Source organism: Halichoeres trimaculatus, unplaced genomic scaffold, assembly GCF_033239565.1.
Source record: "Halichoeres trimaculatus isolate MK-OKI-2021-1 unplaced genomic scaffold, fHalTri1.1 fHalTri1_scaffold_17, whole genome shotgun sequence".
Taxonomy (NCBI): Eukaryota; Metazoa; Chordata; class Actinopteri; order Labriformes; family Labridae; genus Halichoeres; species Halichoeres trimaculatus.
This window is the reverse complement of record NW_027437195.1, coordinates 5,347,645-5,368,405: the sequence shown is the minus strand read 5'-3', so window position 1 is coordinate 5,368,405 and position 20,761 is coordinate 5,347,645. Positions and strand designations below refer to the sequence as shown.

The 20,761-nt window shown below is 40.4% G+C and overlaps 1 protein-coding gene across 3 annotated transcripts in view; it reads left to right on the top strand.

The window, feature by feature from the left end:
* sobpa (sine oculis binding protein homolog (Drosophila) a) overlaps positions 1 to 20,761 on the top strand; it is a 75,997-nt gene extending 55,236 nt beyond the window's left edge. For all 3 annotated transcript variants that reach the window (XM_074692418.1, XM_074692416.1, XM_074692415.1), the window contains 2 exons: positions 8,845 to 10,903; positions 14,015 to 20,761. In XM_074692418.1, the coding sequence (XP_074548519.1) occupies positions 8,845 to 10,902 (2,058 nt within the window). In that variant the 3' untranslated portion in view covers position 10,903; positions 14,015 to 20,761. The remainder of the gene's footprint in view (positions 1 to 8,844; positions 10,904 to 14,014) is intronic.

Below are 20,761 nucleotides of genomic sequence, written 5' to 3'. Positions count from 1 at the left end.
TTTTTTTTTTGTTTTTTTTTTAGCGTACCTGATCTGGAAGTCTTAACGTAGATATGATAAGTGGAGACAGCAGCATTGTAGTCTAGCCACCAAGCTTTGAAACCCAGCTAAGTATGAAGACCTCAGTGTTCAGGTCCAAATCGTGGCACCATAAAAAAAACCTGACCTGAGTCTAAGTCCAGTCCAAGTGGATTTCTCATTTTAATTATTTATTATTATTATATTGATGGGATCTCTGTGGGTGTCTTATCGACTCAAAAATACCTTGATCTCTTTTTGGATGTTAAAGTAAATTAACGTGAAATTTGGGGAATTTTTATTTAACTGCATTTACCTGGCTGTGTTTAAATGAGTATGAATATTGTTTACTTCTGTTTATTATAAGCAGACTTGTAGGGAAACATGTCCAATGCAACATTCTTAGGTCAAGTTGATACAAAAAAAAAAAAAATACAATAAAGAAAATAAAAAATCCAGAACTGCCCAGGATTTTCAGAAAAATTAATTCTAGTGGAAGGCAACAAAACTCTTAAATTTTCCAGTGGAAATTTTCAGGAAACATTGCTCAAATTGACTGGAAATGTACCACCCCTTTGCAACCTTACTCTACACCCAATTTATGATCTGAAACTTATAACAACTTTTTTTTTTTTTTTTTTTTTTTTTCAAAAAAAGATCAATCTTTGAAAATAACTTTAGCTTTTGCATCCTACGGCATCAAAGCACAGGTTCAAGTCCAAGTCATTGTTGAGAAGTCCAAGTTAAGTCACAAGTAATGAAGAAGTCCCTGACCTAGTCCCTGACTCTAGGACTAGAACCCAGGGAGTTAGAGATGAACACATATTCTTCACCACTGTTTCTCACTCAGCATCTCAGTGGGACCAGACTAATTTAAAAAGTTCAGACAGGCTCCTGCTTGTGCTAAAGTTTCATGTGTCAGTCACTAATTATCAACCAACCCTCCTAGATCACCGACTTTACTTGGTTGCAGTAATTGTCAGGGCACATCAGCGTTAGCCAAAACATACAGTGGGCAGAGCCATTTGTGAAAGTGTCGGCAAATCCACATTTTTAATGACCAAACATTTTATTTTCTCACATTCATGTCTGTCACAGCCTGGCTGATTGTCTGAAGCTGCCGCTGTCTTGTAATGTTAGACTTCTTTTGAAGCAGGTCTTTATTTTTTCTGCTCTGAGAAAAGTACAGAGAAGAAAAAGAGAGAAAAGTTTCATGTTTTTCTTTGAAATGAAAGTTCAACGTAAGGGCAGCTGACTATCTTGAGGTGAGATTGTGTTTCTGTGAAGATTGGACGAGGTGATCGTTATTGTCGACATGTGTTATCTTGTTTAATGTAACTGAACAGTAAGAGAGAGGTGAACCATCAACTTGTTTGTTTAACCCAAAGTGTGAATGTGAAAAAGCTTTCATCTCCAGACACAAGTGAGACCACAGCATGCTGTTTTTATTAGACCAGAGGAAAATGAAGCTTTATCTCTGAGTTTGGTGGAAAACAGAAAGTGTGCTTTAGGCTGACCTGGTTAAATGAAAAAGAAGTTTGAAGTATGACTGATTGTCTGACGCTGATGGAGAGCTTTGATGAGAGTAACTTCACAGAGAGTTCAGTTTAGGTATTCTTAAACATCTATGGGCAGTTTAGAGTTTTGTCACCTTCATTAGGTTTTAATCATAAAGTCAGGTAAATGGTGTCCTTAAAATAAAATACAGTTAATCGATATGAAACAAATCCATCTGTTGTGATCCAGTTCAAAAGAAACACATTATTCTCCCATTGTTCTTAGGATTATTTCTAAACTCCCAGATTCCAACATTTTAGTAAAGTAGATGAAACCCAGACTGGAGTTTATGAGTCAAAATAACATATTTAAGGAGTCCCAGTCTGTTTTCAGTGTGATGCAGAAATTCAAAACTGTCCCCCTCACAAAAACAAACAAGAGAAGAGAACAACTTCAATTCTTTGGACTTCTGCAGTGTTCAAAACAAATAACCACACAGCTTCAGTTTGACACTGTGGAAACAATGACAACAATGGGTCAGAGGAACCATTTAGTTCCTGGAACTAACAGTTCCTGGTACCTCTAATGAACAGGAGCTTATGTATATTTATTCATTTTTTCCATGTCACTCATCAGCCTGATAAGAAGCTGTCTCAGTCCACTTTAAAAGTCACACCTGAGTGAGGAATAAGGGAGTCATTGAATGAATCTGTTTCATTTATTCCAGTTTAATCCAGTATAACCAGACTACTGTTAGTTCCTGACACACATTCTGAGTATCATTCTTTCTACTATAGCTAGTCCAAATGCAGTGACTGGTTCCTCGCTGGCCTCCCTTTGCCCTGCACTGGCCTCCCTCCTCTTCCTCCCTCTCTGATTCAGAGCAGTAGAAAAGCTGACCTTTCACAAGCCATCCTGCAAACTGTGTCAATAAAGACTGTAAATGAGATTTTTTTCTGACGAGGCCTTAAATCTTTGACAGAACTCCCTGAGTTAATAAGGATTGCAGAAGCAACGACTAATTTAAAATAATTATGAGAGAAATCAATTTTTCAAACTTAATTTCATGAAGTTTCCACCTTTTTGAATTTATTTCAATGACTATTCCAGATTTTCTATTAACTCCTGAAAATCAATCCATCTGATAGCAATATCCGTCTTTATCATTATCCGTATCTATATCTATATCCATATCTAAAATTATGACTACATGTACATCTATATCTATATCTAACTTTTATTTAAATATATATATATATATATATATATATATATATATATATATATATATATATATATATATATATATATATATATATTCTTGCACGTTTTTTTCTCTTTCTTTCTTTCTTTCTTTCTTTCTTTCTTTCTTTCTTTCTTTCTTTCTTTCTTTCTTTCTTTCTTTCTTTCTTTCTCTTCCAACTTTTCCAGCTCATTTTATCCATTTTAATTTTTATGTGCTTTTGGATTTATAACTTTTTGTCTCTTTTATTCTTTGTCTCTTCTTAATGTTTTTGGTTTGCTTTACTGCTTTCATTTCTTTTTTTAATTTCTTCTATTTTAATTATATGATGGTCGCCTTTTTTTTTTAACATGTGTTTTTTACTTTGTGCTGGATGACTCTCAGGCCTGACTGATCTTTCAGAGTTTCAGTGTTTGCTTTGTCCATCAGAGCACTTTGTAAACATCTGTTTAAGGCACCATATGGATAAGGTTTATTATGAACCTTATTTTAAATAAATTAGTAGATATTTATGTTTTAAGTCAGGTGACTCCTACCATCATGATAGATATTTAAAAAAAATACAGCCACTGTCGGGGAGTTTGTCTGATCAAAGTGACGTGTCCCCATGTTGCAGATGGTCTCTAAAGGCTGCCAAAGTTGAATCTTCTTGTGTAAGCTTTAGCGGAGGCTTTGCTCTGTTTTCTTTTCCAGTGGACCAGGTGTTTAAAGACTGCTGTGTCTGTCTGAGTCCTCACCTGTTTGGACTCAATTCAAGATGCAACAAGCACATTGTTTCTAACTTCTTCCTGTCAGTCAGAGACATAAACTGGTCAGAGTGGACTCTTTAGCTGCAGACTGTCTGGAGTAAGACATGACTGAACTAAAAACCACAGAACTGTCCCGCTTTAAGCAGCAGCTTCACTTTCATGGCTTTAATCCTTGTGTTTAGCACTCAGTGATTAAACCAGCAATCTGAGAAGTGTCAAAGGAGTTATGTTTCAGCCTTAACAGGAGGATATACAAGCTGCACTTTTACTGCTTAAACCTCTTCACTATCAGAAACCTCTTCATCCTACATGCAAAACCACTTCAGTCCCCGTCTGAAACCCTCCAGCCTCTTAACCCACTGCAACCTCCTCCTCTTCTTCTTCCTCTTCATTATCGAGATGCTCCACATTCCTCTGCAATATCTTTAACATCTGCAACCTCTTCCTTTTCTTTCCTGCCTCAGACTTTACAATCTGACTCTGCAACCTGTCAGTTCACAACCTCCCCTCTGTGCTCTGTGTCTGCAGCGCTGCTATCAGATCTTTCAGCTCTTAAGATGACCACCATCCTCATGTCATACAACACCTCCGCACCTTAAAGCTATCTGTTTCCTAATCTGGGGGTTTTTAAACACCAGGAGGGTCACAGGGTGAGAGGAGGGAGGAGTCCATGCCTCCTGAGATGATCTCGCTCGTTTAGACGAACACGCGGTTCTTGTTGTAATGCAAATGGTTAAACTGCACCGCCGATGCTGGTTCGTTGGCCACGATGGAAATAAATGACCATAATTACATTCAACTGCAAACATCTGTGTACAGAGCCAGAGAGAGTCAGAGAGAAAGCACAACTCCATTAGCGTAATGCGCAGTGAAATTTTCACTCACAGTGCAGAAAGTCGTTAAGTGCTCTCCATCTGTCTTTCTGAGTCCAGGAAAATTTTGAGCACATTTATTATTTAGAATATCCTGGGCTTACCATTATCAAGCTCAACTTGCGAGAGCACCTTTTTGACTTTTACTCAGTCACGGCTCATTGAATTAGCCAGGACTAAATGGGCAGTTTAAACGTGTAGTGTTCAGGGGACTGATATCTGAGCACCACCAGCAGACTGGTTTAGAATAGCAGTAGCTTTGTAGCCCAGCCTCTGATCAGCTTTTGCTGCAGTGACTTTTGTTCTGTGTCTGCCTGTTCTTACTTCCATTCATGTCTCACATTAAGAGATTCCTCCTGATTGTGATTCAGCATGTTAAGACACAGGATCATGATTATAAACTCAGTTCAAATGCAGATCTTCAGCACATGTTCTCAAAAGTTTTGTCCTTTTTGAAAAATGCTCCCTCTTAATCATCTCGCACGAAAGAACCTGATGTAAAACACATAATCTGCTCTAAAGAGCCTCATGTTTTACATGTGTACCAGCTGCAGGACAGCATGTGTTGTATTCTTTTAAAGTGAAGTCCAGAGCTTCGGTGCATCTGCCTGAACAGACCATGTGAGTTCACTTTCTTTCACTCGCTGCCAAACCGGATCCTGCCGAATAAACCGATGTTTCTATGCAGTGTGAAAAAGGAGTTTATCCACCTTCTGGTTGCATCCCTCAACTTATTAACATTCAGCTTGGGGGCTTAAGGGTCTGTCTGATGGATGGATGCCGTTGAGGGGTCTGACAACTGATTAATGCCTTAATTATCTCCAGCGAGGACCTGCCACTCCTCCCAGAGCTGACAGAGTGAGCTGTGTGTGGCCTGACGAGTAACGCCGTGTTCAGGGCTCGCCCACTGCTATCTGCTCTACCAGGGTCACATTCATTTTCTGCCTGGAGGGAAATTTGCAAGTTTTCTGCTGAAAAGGTGTATAACGGTGATGAAACAGCGTAGCGGGGTGTTTTGGGATCATTGCCACATCAGCGAGGTAGAAAGACAACTTTTCAATTTGGTCTCTACACGTTTGGATCCAGTTTATGTTTTGCTCTCTGCATACACAACTTGCTCTGCTTTAAAGCCCAGAAAATGATCCTGGTACAGTGAGGCAAAAAGAGATATACACGACTGGAAATGTAGACTCTCATTGGTTTGACATGTGAAGAAGATATTTCATCCAAAGATCTAAAGAGAAAAAGAGGAGGAATCTTGTCATGAAAGATTGAGATATCAGCTGGTAACACCCATTCACCTCTTATTGATAACCACATCAATACACTTACTGCTACTGCATTTCACTACTTGGTGCAAAAATGAAGACATGACAGTTGTCAAAAAGTCAACACCACAAAACTGACTTTGCAACAAAAGAAAAACTCAAAACCAAATCAAGTTAGCCAGACTTTTTTTTTATACATTTCTTAAAATAAATAAAAAAAATATATGTAGCCCTTGTAAGGGCCACAATTAAAATGATTTGAGATACAAAATCCAATCCTAGAGAGTTATTTTGGATTTTTCATTTTGTAGTGTGTGTAGAAGTTACCACATAAAGTTTCTTTGCCTGATAAAGGGTTAAAGACATTTGTGAACAAAGTCATGCTCGCTGCAATGGCCACCGTTTTCTGTCATTAAAATCAACCAAATCCTTGAAATCCCTGCGAGGACTCCCTAAGTGATCTTGAAAAAGTCTCACTTCTGATCATAATCCACCACTTAAATTGAGGTTATCAGCACCAATGTAGATTATTCTAAATGCTACTTCTTAGCTGGTGCATTAAACTCCCCATGACAACACCAAGACTTCCAGCAAAGTTAAGTAGTGAGAAGAGAGATCTGTGTTTTTCTCTTCTGAAAATGATTTCTGTGATTAATTTTGTAGTGATGGTGGACACTGGAGCCTAACTGTCAGACAGAAAAAGAAGAGCAGAAGAAAGATAAACAGAAGAGTGATAGAGCACAAGCTAAAGGCTAAGCTGTTTGTGCTAATGTTGATTCCAACCTACAGTCAGCAGTTATTCTGCAGTGGTCTGTTCAAACTTGAGAGTCTATCAATAAAATGAAGAGTGAGGTTACGTTAGCTCTGATTGGTAGATGACTGGCAGGACATAACCAGGATTTACTAACATTACACACAACAGACACAGCTCAAAGCACCGGGCTGTGAGTAAGAAGCTAAATATAGCTGGCTACTAAACTATGGTACAAACTGAGTGTACAAAGTTTAATTGTTGTCACATTAAAGAAAATACAAACTCCGTCGAACACTCACCCTGGCAGATGCGTTTATCTCCTCCAGGCTTGATTACTGTAATGCACTCCTCATTGGGATCTCCAGTAAAAGCATCCAGAGATTATGGTACATCCAAAACAGAGCTGCCAGAATCTTACTGAGGGTCCACAAATACGAACACATCACCCCCATTCTGAAAACTCTCCACTGGCTCTCCGTCCCACTTAGAATTGAATACAGAGTCTCCCTCCTCACCCATCAATGCATCTATGGTCATGCCCCCCAGTACCTCCAGGAACTCCTGTCCCTCAGACCTCTTCATGCTCCCTCCGTTCTGGGAACAAAAACCTCCTCAGAACAAAGCTCTGCATCATGGGTGATCAGGCCTTCTCTGCCGCGGCTGTGGAACACCCTGCCTGACCACCTGAGGGCCCCACAGACTATAGACGCTTTTAAGACCTAAAGACTTATCGATTTAGAAAAGCTTATACTTAGCTAAAGGCTCCCCCTTTTAATTTTAAATCTTATATCCTATCGTTTTATCTGTTGCTTTGTAGCACTTTGAGATTTGTTGAATACAAAGTGCTTTACAAATGAAATTTATTATTATTATTATTATTATTAAAATAGGGCTGCCAAACTACAAATAAATACATTACCTTGTCACTATGCATCAGGTAAGAAGTTGTCTTGAACAAAGAAACATAGTGTTTAAAAGAAGATGTCACCTCCATACACTCCTGATCTCTAAAACAAACACACGGCCTTGGTAAGAGTCACATCCTCATGACAGTGAATGCAAGTGATCATGGGAAACAGAGTCCTTATCCTGGAAAAACACAAGCTTTTCCTGATAGTCCTCACAGCTCCTTTAAGTTTGGTATTTCATATCTTCTTAAAGGATTTTATCTTCATTTTCAGGCAATTGTGGCTTGCATTGAATGAATAAAGTGCAATAAAATATTTTTCCTGGAAATTACACAAATGCAATTTCTTAGACTTAATTAGATTTATGGATTGGTCTGTTTGATTTGGACCAAAGTTAGCTAACAACAGTTATTGAAAAGCAACACGCCCAGGTACCTGAATTTTGTGGTTTTCCATCTGGAGCATTACGAGGCTTTCATGCTGCACTGAGGGCACTCTCACAGTAATGCTAACAACGTAGCATTAGCTGTAGGTCAAACATGCTGCACTGCTTTAGGCTAAAGAGTCCTAGATTTGTGGTTTATAAAGTTTCAGAGAGAAACAACTGTTGTTTTTCATAATTTGCATGAAAATTCACCAGAGATCAGTTCAGTTAAGTGAGTCCAAACTTTCAAACACTTGCTCTGTCAACTGTGCAGACGCTGTAGACTCACTCCAGCATAAAGCCTCAGCAGTGAAATGTTTTTGCCTGTGGCTGGAGGGCAGCTTCGTCACCACCAGGATATGGATGCCAGCTACATTTGAACAGTTTTAGTTGATAACTCCAAAACACTGTCTTGGTGGAACTCAGAGCTTGAATGACAACACTTACATTGATCCAGGATGTGTCATGATTTGTTAAATCCTTCACTTACAAAAGCAGCTCTATGAAGGATAAAAACAATCTGTTTTGCATTTAAACTGATATCACTGAGATGTCTGTCTCCTTGTTGGCACACACTTACACTTTAAGAGTGGGAGGCCGTTCGAGGGAATAATCTTTTCGTCTTGTTGTGCTGGGGGCGTCTGTCTCACAGGGATCTGCAGTTAAATGAGACGGAGAGTGGCTTTATTGCCAACAGAAGGTGTAAATGGGTATTTCCTGTTAGGACAGAGAGTTAAAGACAAAGTCACTTGAATAACACTTAGCAGCAGAATGCCATTAGACGCACATTTACCTCTCAGAAGGAAAGCACATCAATTAAGGCAAATAAACACAACATAAACTAAATTCATAGATGTGCATTTGTATAAACCTCAAAGTCAAGTGTTTGCTCTTGACAGATTCTCAAAGGCTTCTTTAAACAGCATCAATTTGTGTGAGAAAAAAAGCTTTTTTTTATGTGTCTCCAGATGGTTTGGAGGCTGAGCTTCTGCTTCCTAGTGTACAGAGAACATTTTGATTGTATTTGATCAAAAACAAATTAGTTAGTCTTTAAACGCTGTCTGACAGGTGCTGATGCCATGTGTGCTCTGTGTGTGTGTTTTTGTTGCAGGTGTGTGACTGGTGCAAACACATTCGCCACACTAAGGAGTACCTGGACTTTGGGGCTGGGGAGCGGAGGCTGCAGTTCTGCAGTGCCAAATGCTTGAACCAATATAAGATGGACATTTTCTACAAGGAGACCCAGGCAGCGTTACCTGGAGCCCTGTGTAACCCAGGACACGGCGTGGGTGGGGAGGGTAAGCTGGAGTGCAGCGGAGGGGTACAGCTGCTCACCCCTGAGTCTTGGGGGTCTCCATTGACGGACCTCCGACGTAAAGCCCCGTCTCCAGGGGGCCCTTCAACCAACTCCGTTTTGGCCCCTTCCACCTCCTCTGCCACCTCCCCTTCAGACACAGCTGCTGTCTGCTCCCCATCCTCTTCCTCCTCAGCCAAGATCCCCACACCAAGACCCCACGAGAGCCCCACACTCCCCCCTCCTCCTGTTCCCACTTTGCACCCACCTGTCGGAGTCCCCCCTGGTAGCCCTCCGATGGTGATGACACCCCGGGGGCCCATGCCCCTGCCTCTGTTCATGGAGCATCAAATGATGCAGCAGATTCGTCCACCCTTTCTACGCCAGTCTGGTCACCCAGCAGGGCCAAACAGCCCCTTGTCAAACCCTATGATCCCTGGGATTGGTCCTCCGCTTCCACCCAGGACCATTGGTCCAGCATCAAGTCCCATGCACCGGCCCTTACTGTCCCCTCATGTCCACCCCTCATCCAATCCAAACCCTGGGATGATGCCTCCTCATCCTGGCATCCCCATGCCAGGCCTGCCCCCTTTCCCCCCAGTCAACATGATGCCTAATGGACGCATTCCACTGCCCCCTATGATGAACTTTGGGATGCCGTCCTTGGCCCCATTGGTACCCCCACCAACCCTCTTGGTCCCTTACCCTGTCATTGTACCCCTCCCAGTCCCAATCCCTATTCCAATCCCAATTCCCTTTAGCTCTAAGAATTCCAGGGACCAGCCCGAGAACAGTGGCCCAATCCGTGGTGCTCCAGAGTCCTCTGAAGCCTCGGCTTCTGGACTGAACTCTACAGGTTCTTCTGGGGGCCACAGAGGGGAGCAGAAAGTGGATTCAGCTGGTGCAGAGCATCTCTCACCTGCGTGTTCAGAAAGAGGCAGGACAGCTTTGGTGGACTTGACTGTGAAGGCAGAGGACAGCTCAGGTAACCTCTGCCTGAAAAGCGGCCCTGGAATGATGGAGGGGGTGATTGATCTCACTGTGGGTCAAAGGTCGTGTCAGCCCCAGATAATTCAGAGGATGCTGCCTGGGGTCCGGGTCAAAGTAGAAGCAGAGACTGAGTCGAGATCTCCACCAGCTGTTGGGCTTGGGAGGGAAGGGAAGGCCAATCATGAGGGTGATGACGGGGGTCTTTCTCAAAGCCTGCTCACTGTTGCAGAGCTGGAAGAGGCCACACACCTACACACACTGGAACCATCAGCCCCCCCATCTAGCAACGGCAGCCCTTCCTGCAACTTTGATCTCATGGCGAGCCATCTGAATCCCCATACGTCCAGTCCTACTCCACCATCGGTACCCAGCACAGCACGGACCCTGCCCCAACCCCTGCCCCAGCTCCAAGCCAACCCTGCTGCCCCGTGTAATGTCATAGTCAATGGTACTGGATGGCATCCTCTTCTCAGCCCTGACTTTGAGTCAGGCCCAGACCGGAGAGTGGATAAGGCTGCTGGGGAGGGGGAGGCACAGGAGCAGCCAGCGAATGGGGAGCTGGAGCATGAAGCACTGAAAGAGAACAATTGCTCTGTGGGAGACTGGGAGCCTGGGAAGCGGGGCCCTGTACAAGACGAGATGGCGAACACAGCGGAGGGGAAGCCAGACCCTGACTCCAACCTGGAGGAGGGTGAGCACGCTTACGCCCTGCCGCTGCTCTCCACTGGAGGCTGTGTGGTCATCCAGCCTGTGCCAAAGCCGGGCTCTGACAAGACGGCCATCCTGTCCTGCTCCATCAGTGCCCCTTTATCATCAGCCGGGAGCCCCGAGCTGGAGCCCCCGCTGAAGAGGAGGTGTCTGCGAATCCGCAATCAGAATAAATGAGGTGCGTTTTACTCAGTGTGCTCTCACAAAAGCTTTTATGTAGTTTTAAGAAAGAATTAATCACAATTTATTCAGTGACATTTGATAATTCACAGTGGGGTAACCATCAAATAATCAGTGAAGTTTGATGTTTAAATGTTTTTACTCGCCAGTTTGAACTGTTCTGAATAATCTCACTTACATCTGAAATGCTTTAAAGAAGTTCCTCTTTCATCCTTTGTCTTCTTATCTTAAAATTCTGACAGCAGGGTCAAAAATGACTGTATAGGAATGGTCCAATGGTGCATCATCATTGAGTCAGAATCCTCTGCTTCAATCTAACAGCTGCTTGTTGTGAGGAAGCTGCATTGTACTCTCATACAGACAGTATGTGGATGGTTCAGCAGGCGTAAACTGAATCAAAGTTAAAAAGGACCTCAGTGCACGGCCTGAGTTTAATGACAGACTTTCTGCTTCTGATGTATCTTACTGTCACATGAAGGGGCTCTGTTGGAGCTACAGAGAAATGAACAGTGTGTGATTCTTTGATTTCATAAATGAAAGACTTAAGCTATTTTCCACTTCCCGAGCAACACCAGCTGATATGGCTGAAATTCAGTATGTAGCAGTTAGTATGCAAAAACATGCTAAATCTGCTGCAGTAAGCCAAAAATTCTTGTATGTCCTTCGGGTCCAAGAAATTTCTTAGTATGCAATGGACCAGTCTACCTGGCATACTGTTTCCCACAATGGGCCACGTAAATGCTGTTTGACTATGCAGGTTGCAAGAGCTTAAACATGAATGCAAAAGCTACAACACAACAGCACTACAGCCACAATGCAATATAAAAAAGATTGGTTATCTCAACAGACACAGAAAAGTTGGAAAAGGATGTAAATGACTTATCTCTTTTAACTTCATGGATGATAAATAAAATTTTGTAGGGGTCTCACCTTGTTATATCCTTCAAAGTACTTATATCTACATTTATATATATATATATATATATATATATATATATATATATATATATATATATATATGTCATCTTATATTTAGCTTTACAAATCAATAACGTTAGCATTAAAGCTATATTTACCAAAGCTGAAAGTAAAAAGAAAACAACCATTTACTTACTTTCACAACTTTTCTGTGTTTGTACGATAACTGTCCTCTTAACTTCTGTTGTGGCTGCACCTGTTTTTGCTCTTGCATTTGTGTTCGTGTGCATTTGTGCGCTTTTGCAAATCGACTGACACCTATTAGCCACCGTAGGTTTGGGTGAATTACAGCCACCTACTGGAATGAGTCAGCATTACAGCTACAAGACAACAACACTAACGCTTCATGTGATAGAGGTGGAGTTATACAAAGAGATTGAAATATAAACAGTTAAATCTTATCTTTTCTTGTTGTAAAAAAGAGTGGTTAACGTTCAAAAAAATTGTTAAGGCCCATAAAAAAAACAGAATTCAATTTTTGAAAATCATACGTATGATTTAGCAGCCCACTTGCAATACCTTTGCAGCCCACAAGGGTGGCTGTGACCCACAGGTTGAGATCACTTCAGTAAATGATATAACTTCTTGGTGGCAGATTAAAAATCAAATATGGTAATTCTGCTGTTGAATAATTTTGATGCCTTAGAAAAATTTTGAGCCGTAAAAACAGGATCCTGAAATCTCTTTTTAATTTTTTTTTCTAAAATGAAATTAAAGTGTAGCTTAAACCATTGAAAATAATGAAAGGATCAAATAACACAAAAAATATACAATTGATAGAGAAAAAAAATCCTTGCTGGAATATAATAACTATTCTCTTCTTTCACTAAATTGTATTTACTGTTTATATACATGTGAATTCTTCTCCTTTAATTTAACAGACATATTATTGCATTGTTTCTGTATTCCCTCCTCTGGTTTATATAAATTTCTCCATCTGGCAGTCTCTTTGCATATTGATAACTGAAATGTCAAGATGTACCCATGGTTTGTTTTGTACATCTGTGATAATGTTAACAAGGAAAAAAATCCATCAGCTGTAGTCCTGCTTTCTGAAACTGAAACCAGAGTAGCATGCTACAGACAGACCCAGCAGAACGGTCAGACCACATACTACATTCACATGAAAATGGCCTTAGTCAGTGTGTTTGATTCACAGAATTCACATATGGATTATACTTCATATTTCAGTTATATAAGCATCACATTTAAAATGTCTTCTTTTTTGTTTAGATAATGTTATTTCTCACATGTGTTTAGTGGTCATGTCTCTTTCTAGACGTTACACGTGTTTCTTTATTCATGAGGCAGCAGATTAAGCTTTTTGTACAGAGAGATCACTCGTTGCCTTAATTTTTAACAGGCAGATTACATCAGTGAGCTTCAGAATGGAAACAGGGAGCCTTTCATGTCAATTGATTTATTCAACACATTAATGACAAATTTAATGATGCACTCTTCAAGCTGTTAATTTAATGAAATTGTATTCAAGAGCCACTGAAGGCCAATTCAAGTTGTGGTAACACGAGGCGAGTGCTCTGAATCAGACTAATTAATAATGACAAAAGATGGAAATCAAGCCCTGTGCAGTGTTCGTATCCCAGCAGCCTGAAATGAATCACAGCAGAGAGAAAATTTATGAATGTGACTGAAAGAAAATATCCAAAGACTCACGTTGAAGCGAGAGGAAGCTACGTCTCCAAGCTACATCTCACCTTCTAGCTCGTCCGTAACATCTCAAATCATTTATAATGAAGTAACTAAAAACATTATACAAAATTCATGCACACAGAGTAGCAAAGGCTGAATATTTCATTCTTTATTTGCCCTCAAAGTATCCTCGTGCTGATATGGATTGCGTGCATCAGAGCAGATTTACTGAAACCTGGTGAGCACTGCTGGGAACAGGCGTCCTCTACGACTTGATCCTCTGTCTTTTCACACTAAAACTGTGACCATGTAGTTCTTGCTTAAGCCACATTACTCCCCAATGAGCACCTTGTATTTTGTGTCTTACGTTTAAAGTAAAAGTGTTATTGCTCAATAGAATTTGACCTTGGCAGGGAGGAGTTTTTGGTGAGCTGCTCTGCGCGGTGACTCAGTCTAATCCTCTTCCCACTCTGTTCCACAGATGGGCGCTCCGAGGACCACAGTGCCATCAACGACACTCACTTGTCCACCCCACACCTCCCAGTCCCAGCCTTCAAAACTTCTCTACCAAGCATGCACACACATATACACACACAGACGCACACATTATCACACACATTTTTCTGGTCCTCGCTCATCGTCCAGACTACCAGCACCACAAATCGCCTTTGACGACTGATGGGAGTCCAAAAAACAAGTTGTTGTGTATTATAATAGAGTGGACAGGACTCATTTTGACGCTGATGGACTAAACTTCGACAGACTTGATGTCATGGCCAGCAGGATCACGTGACCTTTGAACTAAATAGGAGGACTTTACCCCACTGCTTCACTCCTTAATTAGACTTTCAGCCCACACTGGCACGTTAACCTTACCCACCTGTCCTATCAAAGCAAGAGTATTGTCTTTTATTATGGAATGCACTATTAGGGTCCAGGATTCAAAGATGCTGCTGGGACAGGAGCCATGAAAAGATTTCCATCCTTCAGATGCTCCTGTTCTGTCCAACCTGACGCCTCACCACAGGTTCAGAATCTCTGCTCCAGTAAGTGTTTGTTGTTTTGTTTTTTTAACAAGACCTGTCGCAGAGGCACGGACAGGTGCCACAAAGTGTAGATTTTAAAGCCACTGAGATGACAAAAATAGAAGAAATTCCTCTTCTTGGCCTTTGCTTGTCCACGACCAGCAAAAAAAATGATTTTGCCAACCTGACACAAAGTGTGCTCGGTGATTCTGATGCTGGGTTTCTCAAAAGAAGCACATGAAGTACGGAAAATGTTCATGCAATGTTGCTGAAGGACGTTTTAAAGAGTTTTTTCAATCACAGGCAGGAAAACAGACCTTGAATATGAAAACACAGATTGTGTTGAGAATTATTCGCTCTGATTCAACAAACTGGAGGATTAAATATTAACCTTCACCAGCAAGTAACAGTGTGGGTGGACTCGTGCAATCTCTGCTGCTTTTTTCCCTGTAGCATCGATTATTTGCTCTCAAACTTCACTGATTTGAATATAGATTGTTACACAAGAAGGAAAAAAGTTTTCATGAGAATCGTTCCAAGTATCGACACCTTCGCTGTTGCGATGTGTTTGTTTAAACAGTCAGGAGTGATAACAGCTATGAGGCTCAGTGCTGTTTCAGAACATTTCAAGGCCAACTGCTCCTCCAAAGAAACCAGAATGGCACGGCACTGTAGAAAGTCTGCCAACCTGCAAAGGGTACTCGCTACCGCAGGCTAGTTCTTAATCTGTTCTATAATACATTACCAGTGATGTTCCTGTAATGGGTTAGTTTGAGACTGACTGCACTGAATTTAGAGGGGGCAGAGGGAAGCCAGCGCTTTCATAAATAATTCTTCTGGGACCTGGAGGGAAACTGCTGAAGTAACACTGCAGAAATATTTCTTCAATAAACACACAGCAGACAAACTCAGTTTGGAAACAATTTGAGAAAAATTTAAAACATTGCTGCTTTCTTCTCCACCAACCCTGCCAAGCTGTTAAGTCTCCTTTGCCATTTTTTATTTGATTTAAGCCAAATTTAAAGCTGCTGTTGTTCTTGATCCAGTGTCAGTCCATGTGTGTGTGTGTTTGTGTGTGTGTGTGTGTGTGTGTGTGTGTGTGTGTGTGTGTAGGCTCATGGACAGTTTGAGTAAATGCACACGTTTGAATCGATCCAGTTACACACAGCTTAAGCAAGCAAGCCAGGACTTTGTCAAACAAAGCCACAATTTAGTTTACACTCCTATGAAGGAGGTGCATTGTACGAGTAAAAAGACAAGGTATTATCATATGCCAAAGGCCTCTGGTGTGTTGAAACAAACATGTCACCTAGTTTTCACTGGAAATGGGATTTCAAACTGAAGATATGAGCAGATAATTTGTAGTTGCCAAAATAACTAGCACTTATTTTTAAAAACGGTAGAAAGATACAGGAGAACACAAGTGGATGTCAGGAGCAGTATTACCAAAAGTGTTGTCTCTCTGTATAGTTTACTCTGTCTGTAAAGGCAAAGCATGTGTCAAATGAATATAAAGTAAATCCAACACTGGATCAAAAGAAGATGATGTAGAAGAACAGTGACCCTTTATCTGGATTATAACCCTCATCTAAAAAAAAGGTTGTACTTTATTGATAAAGACAATTTGATGGTTTGAAAATCATTGATAGTAAATCAGTATTAACAGTAAACTAAAGATAATGCAAAGCCAATGTATCAAATGTTTTTTTTTGTATGAACATTATCTGTTCATTATCTGAACATTAACATTATTTGTTTTAAATTAAAAAAATATATATTATGTTTCAAAAGCACATTCAGAGAGGCTGGATCTGCCAAAAGAAAAGAAGAGAAGAGGTAAAAATGCAAAGAATCAGGAAATTTCATTGTCTACGGCAGTGGTTTTCAAAGTGGAGGCCGCCTGGGAGCAAAATGGGGGCCTCAGAAAATTGGATGAAAGGGAAAAAATAGAATGTACTTATTTATTCAGTTTTCATTTACACTTAGATTTTCTTTTTTATTTGTAACCATTTGTCCTGAACATACGAAACGTAAAGTGCTGGTTTCACATGTTTTCAATCGTACCTATCTGCTCCTGTTCTGACAGATGCAGCTTCGGCATGACGATGTCACGCTATGTGAAGACCTGGCGTTTTGCGCTTATTATTAAGCTATCTAAAGAAAAAAAATACTGAACTGAACTTTGAAGCTCTTCCCCTGTCTAACTACTGACTACATGTAAGAAAAGAGTATCCCACCTTGGCTGACAGAGCCCTGAAATGCCTTCTCCCTTTTGCAACAACCTACTTGTGTGAGTCTGGCTTCTGTTTGTTAATAATTTCCTGTTCTAAACAAATGTAATAATTATTAAGAAGTCAAAAAAGTTAGAAAATACATCCTTAAAGTTGACATGTCTTTACATATTCTGAAGCATTGTCTTATGGTTTCCAATGGGGATCCCTTGCCAGAAGCAAATGCTGTTAGGAGGGCCTTGGCATTGTAAAGTTTGGGTACTCCTGGTCTGTGGTAAATAATTTGACCGAAAATGGTACTGCATTGAAAACAGATAAGACTCTGTAGTGGAATTCACTGCATGGGCTTAAAATCCCTTTCATAAAGCAGCAGAGGAAATAACTTGTAAAGGTGATCTATGAACCTTGGTGACTTCTCTGGGCCTGGGCTCAGAGATTAATAAAAATTTGGACATACTTTTTTAAAAACCATGGATGCAACATCATCCCTCTAAGAAAAGAAGGGACTACCTGGCCTGTTAACTTTACACAGTAATGATAGTCAGTTTCAGTGATGGTATGGGGATGAGTTATTCAGAGAGGGCCTTTCATATGTCAGCGAGACAATGCCAAAGCACATTCTGCATGTATGAAAAAAGAAGTTACACAAAGGTTAAAATGTCCCCATCTTGATGAATACATTTTTTTCATAAAACAATCAGGGTGTTTGGTTTTACATTTAATATGTTGTCTTTGCACTGTTTTTAATGAAACATAAGATTTAAAGGTTTTTCAAACAAAGTCCTGTTATTAGAGTTGTAGGCAGCATCCTTATTTCTTAGGAGTTGAGGCTGAACAACAAACGGATGTGGATATTGCTTTGCACCCCTGTTCCCTCCAACAGTTCAACCTGCAGCTCCTGTTAAATCCCATCCTCTCGAGAGGAAGCATTTTGTTATCATTCATCACTCTGAGTCCGTCTAAATAAGCCCCACCATTTATTCATACCTATATCTGCACGTCAAAGCTTTATCCACAGTACACTAACAAAATGCACTTACATTTCCAAATCTGTGTGAGTGAGGCAAAGTCAGGCAGGGAGTCCAGTTGAGGTTACAAAGTGTTGACTCAGAGTAAGCAGTGTGCAACTCTATCTGTTGCTTGTTAGTCAGGCATTTAGGCTTAGCTTGCTGCTTGCCAAGGCCCAGCTTTGGTGTCACTTTAAGCATTTCCTTGCCCCCCACCCACCCAACCACCCACGCCTTTTCATGTCTCTCCAAGCAAAGGCTGAAAAGATGCCGACACTGGTCTTATTTACTTTTCCTCTGCCTTGCATTTGTCCATAAACAATCATTTTAATGTAAGAAGTTATTTCTGATCCAAGTCACAGTTAGTAACCAAAGAAAATGTATTTTTCATATTAGACCCCAAACTGTCCACATTGAGGAATGAGTTTTTTAGCGAGAGAATCTTGTTTATGATAAATCAGAACCCAGTGTTGAAGCAGCATAGAGACTGCAGTAATCTGTACTGCCTGTGCAACAAACCTGTTCACATTCAGGGCCAGGAACCTGGTCCAAGCAAGTACTTTAGAGGCCACGAACTGCCCAAACAACTCTGCAGAAACAATTTGACTACAGAGGACACAAAGTGAGGTCTATTTGTGTTTCACTTTCAGATCAGACAGATCCGCCTGTTCTTCACCATCGTTTGAAACTACATTTCCCAAATCCCCCTGCCACAGACATGAACAACATCAGGGCTGTTGTTTGATTATGATTTTGTAAGATGTACTTAATGTTAGTCTAGAGAAAGGCAGACAACGAGTAATATTTTAGGTTGTTTAGTTTCCTTTGATTGGCCTCTGTGTCCAGGTATGGAGACTACAAACCTGTACCAAGACTTTCACAGATGTCAGAAATAGATCAGGTTTTAGTTTCATATTTATTTGTGAACAGAAATGCACCAATATGTCAAACAGGACTCCTTTCACTTCAAGTTTCCATCTAAGCACACAGTGCACCAAGCTAACAAGGCAGCTAGCATGTTTAACAACTGTCACAGTGACCTTGTGAGGGGAAAAGAAAGGTGTGAGTGCTGTTATCATCACATGACATGCAGACTGATAAATGTTTGTTCTGCTAGCTCTGGAGACGAGTGATGGCTGTGTGGGCAGAGTGCCATTTCATGTACTGAGCACACCGATGTCAACCAGAGGATAAGCCCTGACGGAGTCTGTCGCTATAATCTTTCCTTTAGTGCCACCCTCAGGACAAAATATGGCCTTTGTACAGAGTCTGTTACAGCTAAGGCCTGTGGATATCAGTTTTGGGGCAGTTAAGGCTTGCTAATACTTTCACATCTTTCTGTTGAATGTGAAGCTACAGCTAGCTGAAGGTTAGCTTAGCAGAGACTTAGAATGTGAAGAGGATAGCCTGGCTCTTTCTAAGGAGTCAAAATAATCTAGTGTTTGATAAAATGCTAAATTAACCAGATTATAGCTGTAGCTTTATTTGTGGTGCTCAAAATTAAAAAGTTTATACAGAAAGATTTTCTTTGCATACCTACCTGTCACAAATACGACAGCTTATTAGGACCACTAAAAAAAATAATCAGGAAATTAAACTCGAAATTTTTGAGAAAAAACTTGAAATTTTCAAGTTCATATCACAAATTTATGACTTTGTACACTCGTGAATTTCAATTTCTTACAGATTTATATTTGGTGTAGAATTTGTAGGTTGTTACGAAGTACGTACTATAAGGCAAGATGGACTGAATTTACAGCCTCACCAGATTGTACTTTCGAGTTGGACTCAGCAATAAGGAGATATTACTGGTTTTAGCCCAGAGTCATCGCATTATTATAAGTATTCGGACTGTGAAAATAGACTTTCATACCAAGAGTCTGTTCAGAAGAAAGCAGCGTGAGCTCACAAATTTATTAATTTATAGAGTCGAAAATTTGTGACTTTTAAAACTCAAAATTTTTTAGTTTTTTTCTTGAAAATATATTCAGTAGATTTCTTTAGTGGCCCTAATACGCTGTCATACACAAAGCTAATCTGAAAGTGTTCTTAAGAATTAGAGGGAAATGGTATTTTTCAAAGCACAAACCTGAATCTTTGCTTTCTCTTTAGCTTGACACCAACACTCACACACAAACACAGAGACGCCTAATCATTGATTTCCCCCAGCTTGTACCATGATGTTGTGTTAGTGTTGCTCACTGTAAACATGTCTGAGACTGATGTTGAAGTCATGGAGCATGACTCTAATGTAAAAACTCTGGCCTGCTCATTCAGTCATGGTGATGGCAAACAGACTTGTGACAAATCTCCAGCATTCCTTTTTTGATGATGGACTGCAGGCCTGGTCAACAGCCTGAAATTATGCAATGACAACAACTAACTTCAATGCTAATGTAGACAAGTGGTCCAGCGACAAGATAAAACATGACACGACTTCATGTTACTTTTCAAAAACAACAGAGAAGTTGCCTTAACTCTTGCTTGTATAATCTCTACAGTTAAGACAATGATGCTCGCTTGTAAAGAAGACTCTCCCTCCTTTGTACAAAATTAAATATACCAGAAACAACAACTTTGTTATCTTGCTAGTGTCAATGTATAGATGATCAGCTTTTTTCTGTAACTTGTATGGACCGTCACATTTTTGCTAAGAAGAAACCCTCTTCCCCAATCTCCTTGTTCCTAAACATCCAATCTGTTCAACGTTTTAACTCGTGGTGGACTGTTGATCTTTTGTGTACATTTTATAGCATTATTTATTGTTGACAAGTTTTGCATTTGCAAATGATAAAAAAATGAAGGTGGTTTGACCTTAACATCTGATTCCGGTGTAAATGCCTGGTGAACAATGAGAGCTTTTTTAATTATTAAAAATGGAAAAAAAACAGTGATGAGAGGAAATGATCTTCTGTTTTTTTATTATGACGTTGTAACATGTACATAACATGTGGCCAAAATTGCG